The 17,923-nt window shown below is 40.0% G+C and overlaps 2 protein-coding genes across 4 annotated transcripts in view; one reads left to right on the plus strand and one right to left on the minus strand.

Moving 5' to 3' along the window:
• The window catches only part of LOC148040975 (inorganic pyrophosphatase TTM1-like), a 138,167-nt gene extending 136,996 nt beyond the window's left edge, over window positions 1-1,171 (plus strand). For 2 of the 3 annotated variants that reach the window (XM_087675280.1, XM_087675283.1), the window contains 2 exons: window positions 49-276; window positions 477-1,171. In XM_087675280.1, the coding sequence (XP_087531406.1) occupies window positions 49-276; window positions 477-707 (459 nt within the window). In that variant the 3' untranslated portion in view covers window positions 708-1,171. The remainder of the gene's footprint in view (window positions 1-48; window positions 277-476) is intronic. The other variant, XM_087675284.1, reaches the window with a different exon arrangement.
• Window positions 1,172-8,902: 7,731 nt separating this feature from the next.
• The window catches only part of LOC148040976 (spindle pole body-associated protein), a 34,003-nt gene continuing 24,982 nt past the window's right edge, over window positions 8,903-17,923 (minus strand). Inside the window, exons 2-3 of the mRNA XM_087687355.1 lie at window positions 9,522-9,663; window positions 8,903-9,430 (exon numbers count right to left, since the gene is read on the minus strand). Coding sequence (XP_087543481.1) covers window positions 9,353-9,430; window positions 9,522-9,663 — 220 coding nt within the window. The 3' untranslated portion in view covers window positions 8,903-9,352. The remainder of the gene's footprint in view (window positions 9,431-9,521; window positions 9,664-17,923) is intronic.

A 17,923-nucleotide genomic window follows, 5' to 3' on the forward strand; every position in this document is an offset into this window, starting at 1 on the left:
TTTATGTAAACTGCTGGAATAAACTGGGAAACTCAAATTTTTGTGAAGGGTTGTGCTCGGCTTCTAGAAAAACTCTCAAACTTGAATGAACGATTAGAAGAGGTTTTGTCAAGGCTTGGTGAACTGGAGAGCAAACTCGCTATGGTTTCAATATCTCGAACACAATCTCAGCAGAACCTGTCCTCAGTCATGACTGCATCTGCACAAAGCTGTGGATATGCCAATGGGGTCCTTGGAGCACCAAATTTTACAAGCACTGAATTCCTTTTGGAAGAGGTGAATTCACATTTGCCACGGGTTTCTGATCATACTAATTGTTTCCAGATTGTTCAAAAGTGCTGATGTGCAACTACTTTTCTGGAACATTGATGCTGAACTTAGAACTGTTTTATGGGTTCATAGTTTTGGGACTGTTAAGAAGCTTGCATGCACACATTTTCTTTTGTTACTTCTAATATACACAATGCTTTTTTCAGGTGAAGAATCTTGGTAGAGGCCAGCATCTTCTTACAACGCAGCTGGATATGCTGAGTACCTCACTTCGTGGGATGTTGAATGATGCAAAGCAACAGAGGAAGTGTGAATCTGGCATATGGGATACTGTCTTGAAGAGGAATACATGCTCCAAAACTACTGCAGGTCTCATAGTCTGCAGTCTAGGTTTTATTATGGGTGCAGTTGCAGTAAAAGCTATTCGGAACAAGTAAGATGGAATAATTTGATGAAGTTTTTGACTTCCCTATTCAAGAATATGGGTCACATGAGACCAGTTTTCACACAGACACTCAAAAACTTGCAAGGCAATAGAAAACAAGCCTAAGCATATATGAGGATCAACCTCTAACATTTGCTTCATTCTAAAGAAGAGATCTCTTCACTTGTATTTTAGCGACTAGATATGATAAGTTGCTCTTTTTGGATGATCTACTGTGTACTGAATTGTATGCTGTAATCTTTGGTATCTGGATGAAGAGAGGCTTTGCTTGCCCACCAAAGGGGGTTCTGCAGCCCACACCCTGGAATGAATGCAACATGAATCATTAAAAAATGTGAAATTTCCAGCAAGGACTCATTGGATTGGTATTAAGATGCCATGAAATTTGGCAATACTAGCTCAACCTTTAGTCCAGCTAAAATGCCAAACCTTTAAGGCCATACGACTTAAATGTTGATATGAAAGTGGTGATTAATATTGATTAAATTTTCTAAGGATGCTTCTATTGGATTTTACAAGCCTTATACTGGGTGGGGTTCAAAAGGCAGATCTTATGAACAGTTGGTACAATAAGGTTAAGGGAATCAAACTATCAAGTAGAAATCACAAGGTGTTTCCAGTAGCGTAGGATGTGCTGTATGGTTTGGGAGTCAAATTGGATGTTTTCTGTGGAGTTAAGCATAAATAGCATAGAATGACGGCTAGCTCTTAGGATTTACAAGAACTCACCATCCTTTATAGTGACTGTGTTTAACAATTTGGGGTTATGTTTGCTACCTACTCATCTTTGTAGCCTTCTTTGAATCAACAGGATGTCAAGGGAAGATTTATCTTGTTGAAATCATTTTTGTGGCAAAGGTATATGGTTGGTGGGTGTATATCCCCCCTAATATACACCCCTAATTTTGCAAGCTTGAAACATTTATTCATGGGCTGATTTGAATGGCTTTCTTTGGCCAGCCCAAGTCTTATGTTGAATGATTCTAATGCGTACGAGCTTTAGCCAATGCTACCTTTCCTTATTTTAGTCATGGATGGTTCGAAGTGCAAAATATTGAAAATTCTATCTATAAAGCATGTAATGTGACTGTGTGGTTGTGTCCATTAGAGGGAGGTTTTATATACCTTATGCAAAACATATCAGTGCTTGGGCTCCTTTAGATACAGTCTATGGATGTAAATTAAGAATCATTAATATTAATATGTTCGTATACTAAGCAACATGTCTGAGTTGTTACTTGCTTTTTTTATTTTGTTTTGTGAGTCAAGTATGCACAAGAAGTTATGCAAGGGCTATCACAAGGTCAAACCCTTACACCCTTGGTTTTGTTAGACAAGGTTACTTGTTTCCACTTCCTTTGAACTATAGCTAGGGGGAGACTATCGTTGCATTGACAGGGGTAGACACCCAAGCACCCCATTTAGGGACCCAAGCAGTTTGGGACTTGGGAGAGGATAGAATCATTACTTGCTAGTGTTGAAATTGTTGTAAGAGTAGAATGAGGCATGTAATGCTTTTAGCAATTAGTTGAACACTGTAAGAGTAGAATGAGGCATGTAATGCTTTTAGCAATTAGTTGAGCACATGCAAGAACTTGTTTTTCAATCCGCAAGGCACATACTTTTTGATAGCTTAAATGTTTAGCAAAATATTAGGAAGAATGGTTGGGGAATCTAGGTTTCAACATACATAATTAACTAATAGGGCTTTTTTCTAGTTTTTACAAAATTATAGACGAATTTATGGCCTTGCATGCACAAATTTGTAAATCTAAAGCCTTGGTTGACATTTTAAACCAATTTTTCATCATTAGGAAGAATAGTAGGGGAATCTAGGTTGCAACATACATCATCAATTAATAGGGCTTGTTTTAGTTTTTGCAAAATTATAGGCAATTTTATACTCTTTGGTACATAGATTGGTAAATCTGGAGTCTTGGTTGGTGTATTAAGCTAAGTTTCCATAATGCTTTGAGAGAGCACAATCACAAGATTTTCTTGTTAGGTTGTATAAAAAAGATGCTTCAAAGGATTTATTGTATTGTTTTAGTTCATACAACTTTATTGTTTATATATGATATTTTGCATTATTTTAGCTATTACAACTTTGGCCATATAGGATTTTGGGTACAATTCATCCACTTTGGGTTTTTAGGAGATGTTTCAAGCTTTTGCCACATGTTGACGTGTGTATGTAATGCTTGATCTACAAAAGCATGATCTACATCTATGGATGTTGATCTTAAAGAGGACAAAGTGTATACATTTTGTTGCACCTTTCTTACAAAAAGGCCAAGAATGGGATGGCTTGTAAATATAAAGTTTTTATTGTACATGTGAAGGATTTGAAGGCATCAATCATAGCCATGTGCCAAGTACTATGAAAAACAAGTATAATCTTGCAATTGGAAGTTGGCCTTGTTTTGATTATTGCTAGTAGTGTTTCCATCATTAGAACTGAACACTTAATGTTAAGTTTTGCAATACAACTTTATAATCTTCGCGATAAGAGGGATAACACAAGACATCATTAATAAATTATGTTTGGATGTGTAATTTACAATGTCTTCTCTTTGCTTCTTGTTGCGTGCTTTTATTTTGCATAATGTGGTTTGATAGCCCGTCGTCTAACCTTACATGTATGAGATCTGTACAAGAGAGATTCATCACCATTGCATGTAGACATCACCCACTCTTCCAACCATTTCTTAAAGCTAACTTGCACAAATCCATTGAGCCATATGTGATTTGCACACTGGAGTGAACAATATGTTTTGTAGAGCCTTGCATGGTTGTGACTCAACACTTTCGGTGCTATGGTGCAAGATGTGAGTGCCAAAGCCATTGATTGGTTGGAGTAGGTACTCTTGTCAAGATTGAATTTATAGGGGCTTTCAAAGGCCAATGTGATGCTTCTCCTAGCCTTAACCTTGCTAACACAATGTTAGCAAGGATAGTAGGTATTGCGATGATCCTCTTCCCCCAAACAAAATTGTTAACACTAGTGCCAATTAGCTAGATGATAGCATTTCAAAGTGTAATCCAACTTTTAGCATTAGACCTTTCAAAATTACAATATTATTCTCGAAAACGACTCATTTTCACCATCAAAATTTTGTTTGTTTTTTAAAGGGAGTATTTTGTGTGAAAATCGACACACATAGCAAACAATATAATGTGGAAGCCATCCTATATGTAGTGCATGTGGATGCAATGGAGACATACCACAAGAAGGACCACACCATGGGAAAAAGCATTATAAAGAGTGTTGAGGATACTTACGGGGCAATTTTAACAAAGTAGGCAAAGGAAGGGGGGCCCACATGAGGTGACATGGAGAGTTGAGAATAAGCATAGGTTGTCCAATGAAACTAAAATCTCAAATATCAAATTAAAATGATAAAGAACTATACATATGCCTTTTAATCTAGAAACCTAAATAGTACCCTCTCTTCATATATCAACAAGGAGGCAAAATCATCATTTAAGGGATTTAGATTGTACATATTCCAATTACCAGACTTGTGAAAGCCTAGGATTGTCATTTATTGTCACTAGCTCCCCATATCGGGATTAGGTAATTTGTGCACTTGCTACCTTCCATGGATGTGGTAGTCATTTGTCACTTCCTATCCTAATTCTTTGTCACCCATCACCACCATGGTAGGCCACTACTATTGAAAGTTGATAAGGTAGAAATTTGAATGAAGCATTGTTGACACTATGGTAGTGTGATTCAAGAAGTTATCCGATTCACCATGTACCGAGCAAGCCCACATCGGCATTTTATCTAATAAATTAATCCCTTCCAAAAGTTAGGAGTTGGTGCACATATTAGCTCTGGACTTATTATGGTCATTAGAGTAGCAAGGCATCATCAAAGAAACTATAACTAATTGAATGAACCATTTGCAATTTCATGGTTGAGGCTTGCCTCAACAAATCTAGCAACATCATTCTTTCCTACTATAGAAACTAAGCTTTAGGGCATGATAAATTGATTGTACTAATACATGTGCCCTAGAGGGTTTAGGGCAAGTAGCATCAAATTTGAAAGCCCATTTAAATAGTGTAAGAGGAGAAATTTTAATGATCCATTGGCCATGGCTAAATACATTTGATGCCATTTGTGCATATTCGGAGTGAGAGATATTTGTTCAAGAAGGGTCGAAAACTCAGGACTTTGCAACCTAGAGACACCTAATTATTTTTAATTGAGGCCTTGAGATACTTTGTTGGGGGGCGGGGCCTCATGGTAGAGCCCTATTGGTTCATATACTTGTTCGGGAGGTGTTGGAAAATAAGGGCTTGACAGCCTAGATATTCCCAAGCAATGCTAACAAAAACTGCATTTTAATGTATTGGTATTAGGTGGAATTTTGTTATGCCTTTAAAGATACCACTAGATTTTTTTTATGGTAACTTACAAAACTTACATTTTATGCAGATTTTGAACATCAAAACCAGTTGCTTTGGTAACTTCCTGCAATTTCTACTGGGCGAGGAAAAAGTTTGTTGGAGCCTTCCACACCTTGCCTGCTTCTTGAGTGCTTTTCGTGAGCCTCAGCACCCATTGCTTGCTGCTGCTGCTGCTCCTCTTCTTGGATTATTGGCAGCCGTTGCATGGAACGCCCCAACCTGAAGCTCAAGAGAAATCGATTGAAGCCTGCGTATTGTTTAATAAAGTATGGAGCATGGTTGTATAGAATATGCTGCATAGTCAATAAATAAAGAAAGTTAAAAAACATTATATAAGTTCGACAATGAAGAAACAAACATATACAAACTTCTTATCATATAGTGAGTAAAGTGTTGATCACCCCAAGCTTCTGTCATAGCCTTTTTGAAAATGTTCAATTGGTTTTTAAAGTCTTTGAGATCATCATCATTCCATTCAGTCTTATCACAATAAAAAAACACTTTGTCTAGTGTTTCCCAAACTTTAGCTTTTCTATTCCGAGCTTGTCCATTATCAGGGTGATCCTTAACTGCATTATGTAGGGATTTCCACTTATTAAATTTAATAGTTGAGCCACCATTTCTCGAGTTTATCTTGCCAAGTCTCCCATGAAAGCCTAGAAACCTTCTAGCCTTCACTCCACCAATAGATGGTTTTTTTAATCGGTCGAAGCCTGCGTATGGACTTGAGGATGCAGTCCAAGGGGGAAGATGCCTTTCGTGGCCATATTCCCTACAAGGCTGCACGTGTGAATGTTATTGTTATTGGTACAACTCCCATAGCGGCCGCCACCTTCACTCAAAGCCATATCTTGTTGCGGCGTTGTAATATGATTGTTGGGGGTGGTGCTAATGCAAGTAGATTGGGTTGCGTAAAATAGAGTTAAAAGGAGACATGCAAGGGCTCGCTGATCCTTAAAACTCTCAAGAGGATCATAAGGGCATTGCACTGGAATTTGGCAGGAAGGGATCCACGAGCATCCTGTGCTACTGTTTAATAGGAGAGATCATCGGATGCTTACTTGGACAAGGCACCTGACATGCGTACAGTATGATAACAGTGATTAGGCAGTCTTTTCTTTTCCTTTTTCCCTGAAAAGAAAATCATGTTAGCATGGCTTTAAAGGTGTATATATGCCTGTGGTGTACACTACAGATAGACTAGTTATCTCGTGCAATGCACTTATGGCTTCCCAAGAGGCATGTTGAGTTGTAGCCTTTAGCATGTGATGAGAGCAGTGAGTCGGGTGAGAGGGCCATTAGAGTGACAGCAAAATCCACTGCTGTCGGAAACCCAAGCAGGCCACGATTTGTGCAAGCCTGCGTGCCGATTCAACTTTTCCGTATAAGGAGATGCTCGGGGATTTGTATTGGCTCAAATCACGGTCATTTTACAAGGAGATACTTCGCAAAGGTTTTACATAACTCTTTTGGGGGGGTACGTGTACTCTCATGGCCCCCTTAGGGCTTACCCTTGGACCCAACGATAAATACCGATTCACGTCTTCGCCCAACCTCTTAATTGGAAGGCTTTAGAAACAACTCCCTTTTCTTTTTAGAGAAGTTGGAAGGTCGAATGACTACTCTTCTAGATGTACTAGTATATATTTTAGCCCTTCTCTAGAAGGGTAACACCCCCTTTGAAGAGGGTTTTGCAACCTTCAAAGTTTAGGACTCCATGGGAATTATCTTAAAATTATTTGTGTGTGGGCACGTGCATGTGCATCTATGCATAGGCAAGGGTGTGTGTGCATGTGCATATGTGATTGTGGACTAGTCTTATTACGTTATGCTGCTTTTATGTCATGTTACTTCCCACATCATCGATTCTCTTTTGGGTCCTAATTCACAAGTGATATGCATCATTGCTTTTAATGAAATGCATGCTAAAAGTTTAGTCTGTTTCTTCTTGTCCAAGTCTTTCTACTACCCACTTTCAAATGACAAAAGTGTACAAGCTCGCATTGAAGCTTTTCTTTTTCTTTTCTTTCTTTTTTTGGGGGCAGCGACAAGATGTGCCTACACGTGCAAAGTTTTTCATGTTTCTAGTTGCTTGTTTTGTTTCAAGGTATTTGTCAATTAGTAATGCATAATGATGTCATTGTAACATGATCAATATGGTGTATATGGTAATCTAACCAATATAATGTATCATTGTTATTGTTTTTGTGGGGTCGAAGTTTGACAACATATGATCAAGCAAATAGGTATACTGTACAATGGCCTCTTGTTTGTTTAATAGTGCAATTAAGAGTTTCACTATGACCTACAAATGCTTATAATACCCAAACTAATGTATTGTAGAACAATTAGAAAGTGCCCTTTGTTTGTAATTTCCTTGTTGCTTCTTTGAGGTTGCTACATTTCCTAAAGACTCGCATGTTTTATAGCCTTGAATGTAGCATGCTCTATTAAAGTCCATTTCCCTTCTTTGACTCCTAATGATGAATATAACCTTCTCATTTACCTCATCTCTTTATTTGTGTTTTTGCTTCTAATTAGCAATGGATACAAGAGAATACAAGAGATCCACCTCCCTTGACCCCGATATGAAGTTCAATAAATTGGCCATGACAAAAACACACTTCATCTTGGCTATTACAAGAACATAGAGCATACTACAATATTTAGCAAAACATGCTACATCCAAGGCAATGTTTTCTTTCTTGGACTCAACTCTTGATGATGAACTTCATCTTCTTATTTGTCTTTTGCTCCTAGTTAACAATGAATAACAATAGCCAAGGATCCAAAAATATAGCTCCAAAGCTCCGTGTGCTTTCATGTTGAGCTATTATGCCACTTGTCTTTTTGTTGAATTGATACATATCATTCAAAGCATTCCCATCGACAATTGCTTTACATAAAGATGGGCATCATAGCACCAACAAACCTATAATGGAATGTGGAAGGCTAAGTCGCACGGGCCATCAAAAACTAGTAGTAAGACAAGCCCTAGTGGTCGGCCTCCATGCAAGCATTGATTGGCCATGTTAAGCTGCTTTGATGGATGGTTTACTTTAACCCAACCAAAGCTAAGTGAAAAGCTTGTCACAGCTTCAAAAGATAATCCCATTACATTAATTGATTTGGGCCGACTATCACAATAAGTTTTCAACATACTCTCACATGGGAAAAGGAGCTCTCTTCCCCCTTTTTTTCACTTGTAGTGGTCAACATCATGAGCTTTTCTACAAGGGAGGGACACTATACCTAGCTAGGTGTAACCAAAGCCAATAGTTACCAACCTAAGGGTTGCACATGGGTTTTGCTAACAATGATGCCATAATTCACAATGTGGGAATTATAGTGGGGATATGTCCAAAACTTTGTGTATTTAGACATATGGACATCATTTTGGGAATTTTAAACAAACGAAGATTCACATTGTTATTATGCCATTGTAAAAGCATGTGCCTTAGCAAGCAATGCTAACTTCGCAAAGAATCAATGGCACTTGCTTGAAAAGAAACCCTTCAAGATCTAAGATGCACATTAGGGGCCAAGAATATATGCTGCCAAAATATATATCTAACATTGCAAAGGCTATGTAGAGAGTTTTTTATGGTGACTTGATTCTCTTATATCCTCTAGGTATGTCCATGTATGGCCTTCATTTAAAAATGGTCCATCTCAACTAATACCCTAAGTGTGTACCTTGGTAAAACAGACAAAAACAGCACGAAAAGGGTGCTCTCAATATAATTGCTTCAAGAACAAATTGGCTCGCCCTTTTTCTCTTTTTTGGAATGCAAATAGAATGTATTTTATTGCTCCCCATAAAATATCAGCAAATGCACCATTATGGATGCGTCGCGATTTATCCCAAGAACGGTTAGCCACAACCCTTTTTCAGCATTCTGTATAGCTAATGTCCTACCCACCCACACCTTTCCTTTTGAGCGATTGCAAAACAGCTAAACCACCAAAAATCCCAACAAGAGGGATTAAAAATGACACAGGAAATCCTCCCGTTCTACGATTTCCCTACAGAGCACTTCTGGTCTGTTGTGAATATCTGAATACAAAGCACGCTAAAAAACTTGTATGGGATGTGAATACACTTCTTTGACCAGCTGAAACTGCCTCGTACAGAGGTCACAATCAGCTACATGAAAAAAATATAATGTGAAGCTTTGAAATCTCACGAGCGAGAAACATATTCTCTCTCTCACTTCATCATCTCTTAGACCCATAAGTATCCTCATCCCCTTCTCTGACCTTTTTCCTTCTTTCAGCTATCATCTCTGTATAGGCCTGTATGCAAGGCATAACGAAAAGCTCAGTTAACCTGCTTTCCATTTAAGTCATGCATGCACATTCTGGAACCAGGGACGATATGCATTACCTGTGGGTAGGAGTACAGGAATATGAACCACCAGACTCCGATTGCAGATGTTACGATACCAGTCACCATGACTGAATGCAAGACTAGCCAAGACATCAAAATGGTAACAGAGCCAGTGAGCACAATGGTCCAAGGCTGGCACCTGCAAAATCAACCAAGCGACAACAAGACTTCAAATGTATCCCAACAAAGAGATTCCGCACTTCGCCTAAACATAAAGCAACACAAATCAGACAACCAACCAGTGACCAGACAGGAAACGAAGTATTTGCTGGGGTCTAGGGAATGAAGTGTGTGTTGAGATCTACACAGAGGCATCAATATAAAGCAGTGAGAGCTTACATGACTTCGTCTGTGCAAGCATTTGACACAAACGCTCTTAGTGGAATGCCTTCCTTTTGCAAGTATCCTAGGTTGCAAATCTGTAGAGCACAAAAGCTGGCAAAATGACACTACGTTAAGATATCCTTTTGGCCTTTAAAGGCCTGCCGGCTAAAACCAAGGGCCATTTGATTCTGGCAAACTGAAAAACAAGCCTGACAAGTGTTGAACGCTGGCCGAGTGCCACTGTAGTGCAGTCTACCATTGCTTCAAACTGAGCGCTCAGTCAGTCCTCTCGTGCAAGAAAATTTCATTTTCCTTATCATAAATGACCAGCCAATGCTTCCTTAGATCATCAAACCCTACAGCCAAGAGTTTGCAATGCTCCACTTCATTCTTTGAGTGAAAAAATCACATCATCAAAGAATACACCCACAAATGCTCTATGGGGCTGAATTCTATCCATCATGCAATTGAAGGTAGCAAGAGCATTCGTGAGCCCAAATGACATTACTAGAAACTCAAAGAAAACAAGGAAGTGCAAAAAGTTGTCTTAGACACATCCTCAAGCCTAATGTGAATCTGAAGATAATCACTTTTCAAGTTTGTGTGATTGAAAATGGTAGAACCCTGCAATCTGTCAATGATATCATTGATCCTAGAAATTGGAAAGTAATATTTGATTGTGATCTTATTCAAAGCTCGCTAGTCAATGGACATACACCATGGGCCATCCTTTTTCTGAACCACCAACACTGGGGAAGAGTATGGAGATGATGAGCTAGATCAAATCAACCACTTGTCCAAGGGCCCTTGAGCCTAGCTCCTATTCTCCTATGTTGGGTTGCACACCCTATACGGTGACTTAATCGAAGGGCTATTGTTGGAAATATGGCATGCCGCATGACCCTCAAACCTTTGAAGTAGTAACTTCCTTGGTAATGAGCGTGAGAAGCAATCAGCATACTCTTTCAAAAATGTCATATGATCTTTGTCTAACTTAGACATATTACTCTCAATTTCATTATCATCTTTATCCTTTGCAACACTAAGCCAGCCAAAATGTGATTTTTCATTACTTTGGAAATAACAAAAGCAGATACAATACGAACAAATTCCCCTTGAAGCTTTACATCCAAAGTATGTACTTTGGCCCTATGTTAGAGGGTGACCTTTGTGTCGTGTGCATTAATCATAAGGCATAACAAGTAGTGTCACCACCTTCTAAAGGTGCAAACAAAAGACTCTTAACTATCCACATAACTCTGAATGTGTAACTGAAGCTTTCCAATGATGGGTGTAACTAGTTTTGCATGACCTTTACATGCCATACCAATTTCGCCCATAGGTCCCATCTCATCCTCTCTAATGCAATGATGGGCAGCCCAATAGCAAATTAGACATCTCGCATGTGAGTCTATGCGTATTTATGTGGGCATACACATTGTCCTCCTTCCCTTGCACAAGAAAACCAGGAGATTGTGAGATATAAAACTGCTCCTCCAAGACACCATTCAAAAAGGCAGACTTCACATCCATCTAATAAACCGACCAATGGTGATAAGTGGCTAAAACCAAGATCGCTCAAATAGCAGACATTCAAGTTGTCAGTGCGAAAGTCCCAAAGTAGTCCAAACCTATCCGCTAAGAGAATCCCTTGGCAATAAGACGTGCCTTATGCTTGTCCAAGGCCCCACCTACAAGATACTTGGTCTTATTAGACCCACTTCACACAAATTACCTTCCGCTTCTTCAGACAAGAAACCAACTCCCAAGTCTGGTTCCACGTGATAGAATTGAGCTCAGCCTACATAGCACTACATCAAACATCCTATACAAGAGCCTCATCAACTATAATAGGTCCATGGTCATGAAGAATTTGTGGCATAAGGGCATACCACCTAGTTGATTTGCATGGGCCAAGAGGTGCCTCAAGAAACTTAATAATCCCTTAATCCTCCATGGGCCTCTAATACCACCGAGGAATGGTGATAGGCTCAGCCTGCAGCAAAAGAGACCGAGAAGCCTCTGGTACTAGTACAACACCTGTCTGTGATAAGGACTCCCCCTCACTAAGGGAAGGTAGATCCTCCTCATCCGATGAAAAAGGCTCTCCCTCTAATAGCTCAATCCTCCCATAAGAAACCTAAGGAGATGGAGAAGGGATAGAGATACTCAAGGACGAAGTAGTAGATGAAGGAGCCGTCAAGGATGGAAGGGAAGAAGGGGAGGGAGAAGGTGAAGGAGGGGAAGGAGTCGCAGACAAAGAAGGGGTGCCAAGAGGTAACCTGGAAGGAAAGGAAGGGGCTAATATTGGGGGGGGGGGGGGGGGGGAGTCAATCGGTTGTAACAGAAGAACCATCAATCAGATCTTTGAAGGCCGCAACCTCATCAAAGATCACATCCCTGCTCACCTTGATCTTTCAAGTCTTCGAATCATAGACCCAATAGCCCTTCATGGTCATACTGTAATCAACAAAGATAAGCTCCTTTAACGTGGGGTCAAGTTTGCTCCCTCTTTTCTTCTTGTCCACATGGACATATGCCCATACCCAAAGATACGAAAGTGGAAAATTAAAGGCTTCTTTCCAAAGAAAGCCTGATAGGGAGTTGTATCCTTCAATGTCGATGTAGGTGACCTATTGCACATATGTACCGCAATAGCCACTATCTCGCCCTATCAGAAATGGGAAAGACTCCTGTGCTCCAACATCAATCGAGCCATCTTAAGCATGATCCAATTGGCAAGCTCCACCACACCATTTTCTGATGGTGTTCGGATGAAAATACTCCACCCAAATACCATGGTCCCTGCAAAACTCAAAAAATGGGTTAGAATAAAAGTCACCGCTATGATCTACTTAGATACCTCAAACCTTGAAGTAGATTTGCTTCTCCCCAAACACCTTCCACTTGCAAAAGTAGGAGAATGTCTCGCTCTTGTACTCCAAGAAATAGGACCCCACATAATGACTAAAGTCATCAACAATCAACATAAGATACTTGGCCCTTCCAAGGGAGACTGTGCCTATAGGTCTACAAAGGTCAGGGTGAACCAACTCCAGTAGGGTAGAGCCCTTCAAGTAGCAACCTGTGGATGAGGGTACCTATGTTGCTTGCGGAATAGAGTGTGAACGTGACAGAAATTGGGAAACCCCTTCACCATCTTCTTTCAAGAAGCCTATCAAATTGCATCGAGGTTCAAATGCCCATAACGAGCATGCCAAAGCAATCCAAGCTTGTGGGAAGACCGTGCAACAAGGGTTATGAGTGTGTAAAGCCCATCCTCTTCTGTACCTATCCATAAACCAGCACCAAAAGAGGCATCCTCGATCCTCCACTGTGATTGCATCTTGGGTAAAGATGAATTGGGTACCTAGCTATGTAAGACTGTAAACAGACAAGAGGTTAAAGCCCAAATTTGGTACATAGAGGACTTTGGCCGAAAAAGAATGCCAATTGGGCAACAAGGGAACGGTTCCTACTCCACGCACAGGGACTAAAGAGTTGTCACCAATGGTAATGGATCTCCCTCGAGATCGCATGTCCTGAAGCCAATCCTGGTGGTAAGTCATGTGGTCCACTATCCACAAGCCAAGGCTTCTCCTCCGAGGAAGAAGAAGCAAGTACTATATTCTCCACCTCAAACAAGTGTACGAAGACAGACTCTGTAGTAGCCGGTGTGGCCTTCAAATCCTTGGACCCTTCCTTGAGCTTCAAATGGGGATACTTCTGCAAACACTTCTCCTCAGGATGAGTGCCCTTCTCATGGTGTAGACACTTCGGCTATTAAAATTTACCAATTCTATGGGCAATGCCCAATGTTTTAGTTAGTTGGTTTATAGTGTGAATACAACTACATTAATAAGTTGTGTTACCACTTCTAGAGTTAGTTCTAGAGTTAAATGAACTCTAGTTGAGTTACGGATAGGTCTAACTTACTTAAGACATATTGTACTTTCATTCTAGAATTCTAGCACTTGCAACTTTTGAGTGTGAAATTGCTACCCACTCTTGCTCATTGTCGTGTTCACTCTTATCTCTCTCTTCCTCCATTTCCAATATTTGATATCAAAACAGCTTCTGCACATGGCTTCCAACATTTGGTATCAAAGACACATGGATTTTGAATAGCCACCGTCAACCGGTGCCACTTTGGATGGCGTACTGCATGTTGTCCGAAAAATACAACTTATTCACTTTGATGTTTGTAGTCCCACGAGGACACGTACACTTGGGGATCATCTTTACTTTGTTACATTTATTGATGACTATCGAGGTATACATGGGTGTATAGGCTAAAGGTTGAATCTAATATATTCATGCATTTTAAACATCTTGCGGCAAAGCTTCAGGCTGAAACTAGTTTAAAAGTGCTCACACTTCGTATAGATAGAGGAGAGGAGTACATGTCTCGTGCATTTGAGACATATTTGTTGGATTGTGGCATTACGCATCAAGCCACTGTTAGAATGACTCCTCAACAAAATGGAGTTGCCAAAAGGAAGAATCGCACTCTCATAAAAGTGACTCGTTGTTTGTTGAAAAGCAAGGGACTGCCAAATAAATTTTGGTTAAAAGGACTTCAGTGTGCTAATCATGTATTGAATCATGCACCTACAATGGCTTTGAAGACAATCACACCATTCGAAGCTTGGCATGGCAAGAAACCCAAAGTTGACTACTTTCGAGTGTTTGGTTACATAGCCTATGTGTATGTTCCAAAAGAGCTTTGTGGGAAGCTTAATGATAAAGGCTGTAAAATGTATTTTCATTGGCTACAATTCAAAAAGCAAAGGCTATCACATGTATGACCCATGCACGAAGAAGGTGTTTGTCAGTATGGATGTCCTATTTGCTGAAAATGTAGTATTATCACACGACCATTTTCAAATGCTAGTCACACATGACATTGGTGATGTTTTTAAAGGCCTTTTACCACTTTCTTTGGAGTCCGTGCCTGCAATAAATGGCAGGGCAGACCTGTTACAACAAGCTGGTGCTGCTCCATATGCTCCTAAACAGTAGGGTATTGATGAGGGTTTGCCAAATGCAATGGAGGCAGCAATTCAACATGAAAGGGCTGTTGTAAATGCAGTAAAAACAGTCCCAAGGCGACCATTACAAACTCTCCAAGAGAGTAAAATTGATGCCCCATTACCTCAACAAACTAGAAGGATTGCCAAGCATGCAGCACATGATGCAAGGGGGCACATTTGGCTGATTTAAAGAAAGTAGATGATTGTGATGAGTCTGTGTTTATTTGGATGATGACGAGCCTACCTCCTAGGACAAAGTTCAGCAAGATGTACATTGGATGCAAGCCATGCAGGAGGAGTTAGACTCCATTGCCACTAACTCTACATGGGATCTTGTGGATTTACCACCTCGTAAGAAAGCCATAGACACGAAATGGGTTTTTAAACTCAAATGCAAGGTTGATAGCACTATTGACAGGTATAAAGCACAATTGGTAGCAAAAGGCTATGCACATAAGAAGGGCATAGATTATGAAAAAACATTTGCTCCTACATCCCGTATAAGTAGATGAGATGTATGATTGCTATGGCTGCAAATTATGGCTGGAAAGTACATCAATTGGACATTTAAGACAATATTCTTGAATAGGGATTTACATGAGGATGTTTATGAGTCACAACCTCTAGGGTTTGTGGTTAAAGGGAAAGAGCACATGGTATGCAAGCTGCATAAGGCTCTTTATGGTCTCAAACAAGCTCTTCGTGCATGGTACTCTAAAATTGATCCTTATTTGGCCAAGTAAGGGTTCAAAAATAGTCCGACTGCTCCCACTCTATACATTAAGAATGAAGGGGGGGACTCGTTGATTATCATTCTTTATGTAGATGGCATGCTACTCACTAGACCTACAAAGGGAAAATTTACAAATTTTAAGGCTGAATTAAAACATGCATTTGCTATGTATGTTAGATATGGGTTGTCTACACTATTATTTGGGAATTCAATTCACCCGAAATCAACATGGTATCATCATATCACAATCACAGTATGTGGATAAGCTGTTATATAGATTTAAATGCAAGATTGCAAACCTATGTGACACTCCTATGGAGCTAGGCTTAAAGATATTTATGCATCATGGTGAAGAGATGTCTGATGTTGCAAATTACAGCCAAGCTATTAGCTGTCTTATTTACCTTTGCAATACACGCCCTAACATTCAGTATGCAGTATCACAAGTGAGCACATATATGCATAGCCCACAAACCATACATTGGCAAGCTCTTAAGCGGATCTTCAAATATTTGCAAGGAACTCAATCACATGAATTATTATTTCCCAAGGGGAAGACTTGCATCTATAGGCTTACAACGATTCAAATTGGGCTGGTGATACATACACTAGGCAGTCTACTAGTGGACCTTGTTTCTTTCTAGACCGCTTGTGCATTTCATGACTAAGTGAGAAACAACCTACAGTGGCTACCTCATCTTGTGAGGCTGACTCAAGGCAACCTTCACTGCAACAATGAAATGTGTATGGTTGCGCAAATTGTTGGCTAATCTATAAATTTCTTTGGAGGGTCCTACACCCTTTCTTCCTGACAATCAAAGCGCTATTGCAGTGGTGCAAAATCCTATGTTTCATCCAAACACATTGAGGTCCATATCCGTGATGTCAGATAGAGATGCTATGCAAGAGAGATCAATTTCCTACACAGGAGAATGTTGCAAACATCTTCACCATAGCACTTTCATTTCACTAAAACATTGGGCATTGTCCATAGAATTGGCAAATTCTAATATCCCCTTGCAGTGCCAGTGTGGTAGAAGTACAGAAAGATCAATCATTAAAGGATAGCAAGTTCAAGGACTTTCAAAAAGCCTCAAAATTCTATGGACAATGCCCAATGCCCAATATTCTAGACATTTTCACCTTTTGTACTTTCGTTCTATCATTCTAGCACTTGCATCTTTTGAGTGTGGAACTGTTGCCTACTCTTGCTCATAGTCTTCTGTTCACTCTATCTCTCTTCCTCCATTTCCAACATGGGATTCTTTTTCTTCTCATCCTTGGAATCATCCTTCTTGTCCTCCTGTTCCTTAGTCTGGGGCTTCCCCTTTTTCTTTCTCCCCCTGAACCTACAGTAAAAGGCTTCATGAAGATGGATCCATGAGTACATATATCTGTAAGTCACTCATCATGCTCTAAGACTAGTGGGGCAAGATCCTCCCAAAGAAGTGCATCTCAGGTCCTCGAAGTAAGAAGACTAGTGTAGAATACATCAAACTTTGAAGATGGAAACTGAGTCAATAGAATCATGGCTATGTCCTTGGAAGAGATAGTCGGTCCAAGAGATGCAAGATCATCTCTCATATCCTCCAGTTTGTTGATGTGGTCCTTCATGGAAGAAAAATCATTGACACTGACCATCCAAAGTTTCTTCTCAAGGGATATGTAGTGAGCAAACGACTTCTAATGGTAGATAGAGGCAAACTTCTTCCCAACCTCCGTAGCAATCTTCAATCTACAAACATGCACTAGGACAAATTTTATAAGCTCATAAATAGGAAAAATCTAACTCAAGAGTTAGCCAATCCCACAAGACAGTATGATCCATCATCAATCCAACAGCTGGATACTCCGGAAGACAAGGTATGGGATGAGAAACGAACTCCCAAAGATCAAAGGTGTCAAGGATACACTCCACCTTACATGACCACAAAGAATAGTTGGAACCATCCAAGTGGTCCTCCTTGGACAAGGAAGGAAACACAAGTACCTATAAAAAGGATGTTGTAGAAATTCAGGTCTGAAATCTGCAGCAAAACAAGCTGAATGATCACAAAAAAATGGCACAAAAGGCTGAAATAGTGTGCACATGACTGGAAAGACAAAAAAAATCATAAAATTAGGCTGAAATTTGCAGAAATTCAGCTCTGAAAACTGCAGGAAAGCAGGCTGAATATTCATAGTTGAAGCTTACCTTTCAAGAAGAGAGCTTTCAGCGTTGCTGTGGTGACAACAAGTTGCTGTGCGACAGTTTGGGGGGCTGGGGCAGGTTTGCAGCAATTTGTGCAGGTATAGCGGGCAAAAACAAT

Source organism: Lygodium microphyllum, chromosome 1, assembly GCF_053477565.2.
Source record: "Lygodium microphyllum isolate KBCC chromosome 1, Lygodium_microphyllum_v1.1.10, whole genome shotgun sequence".
NCBI classification, from domain to species: Eukaryota; Viridiplantae; Streptophyta; class Polypodiopsida; order Schizaeales; family Lygodiaceae; genus Lygodium; species Lygodium microphyllum.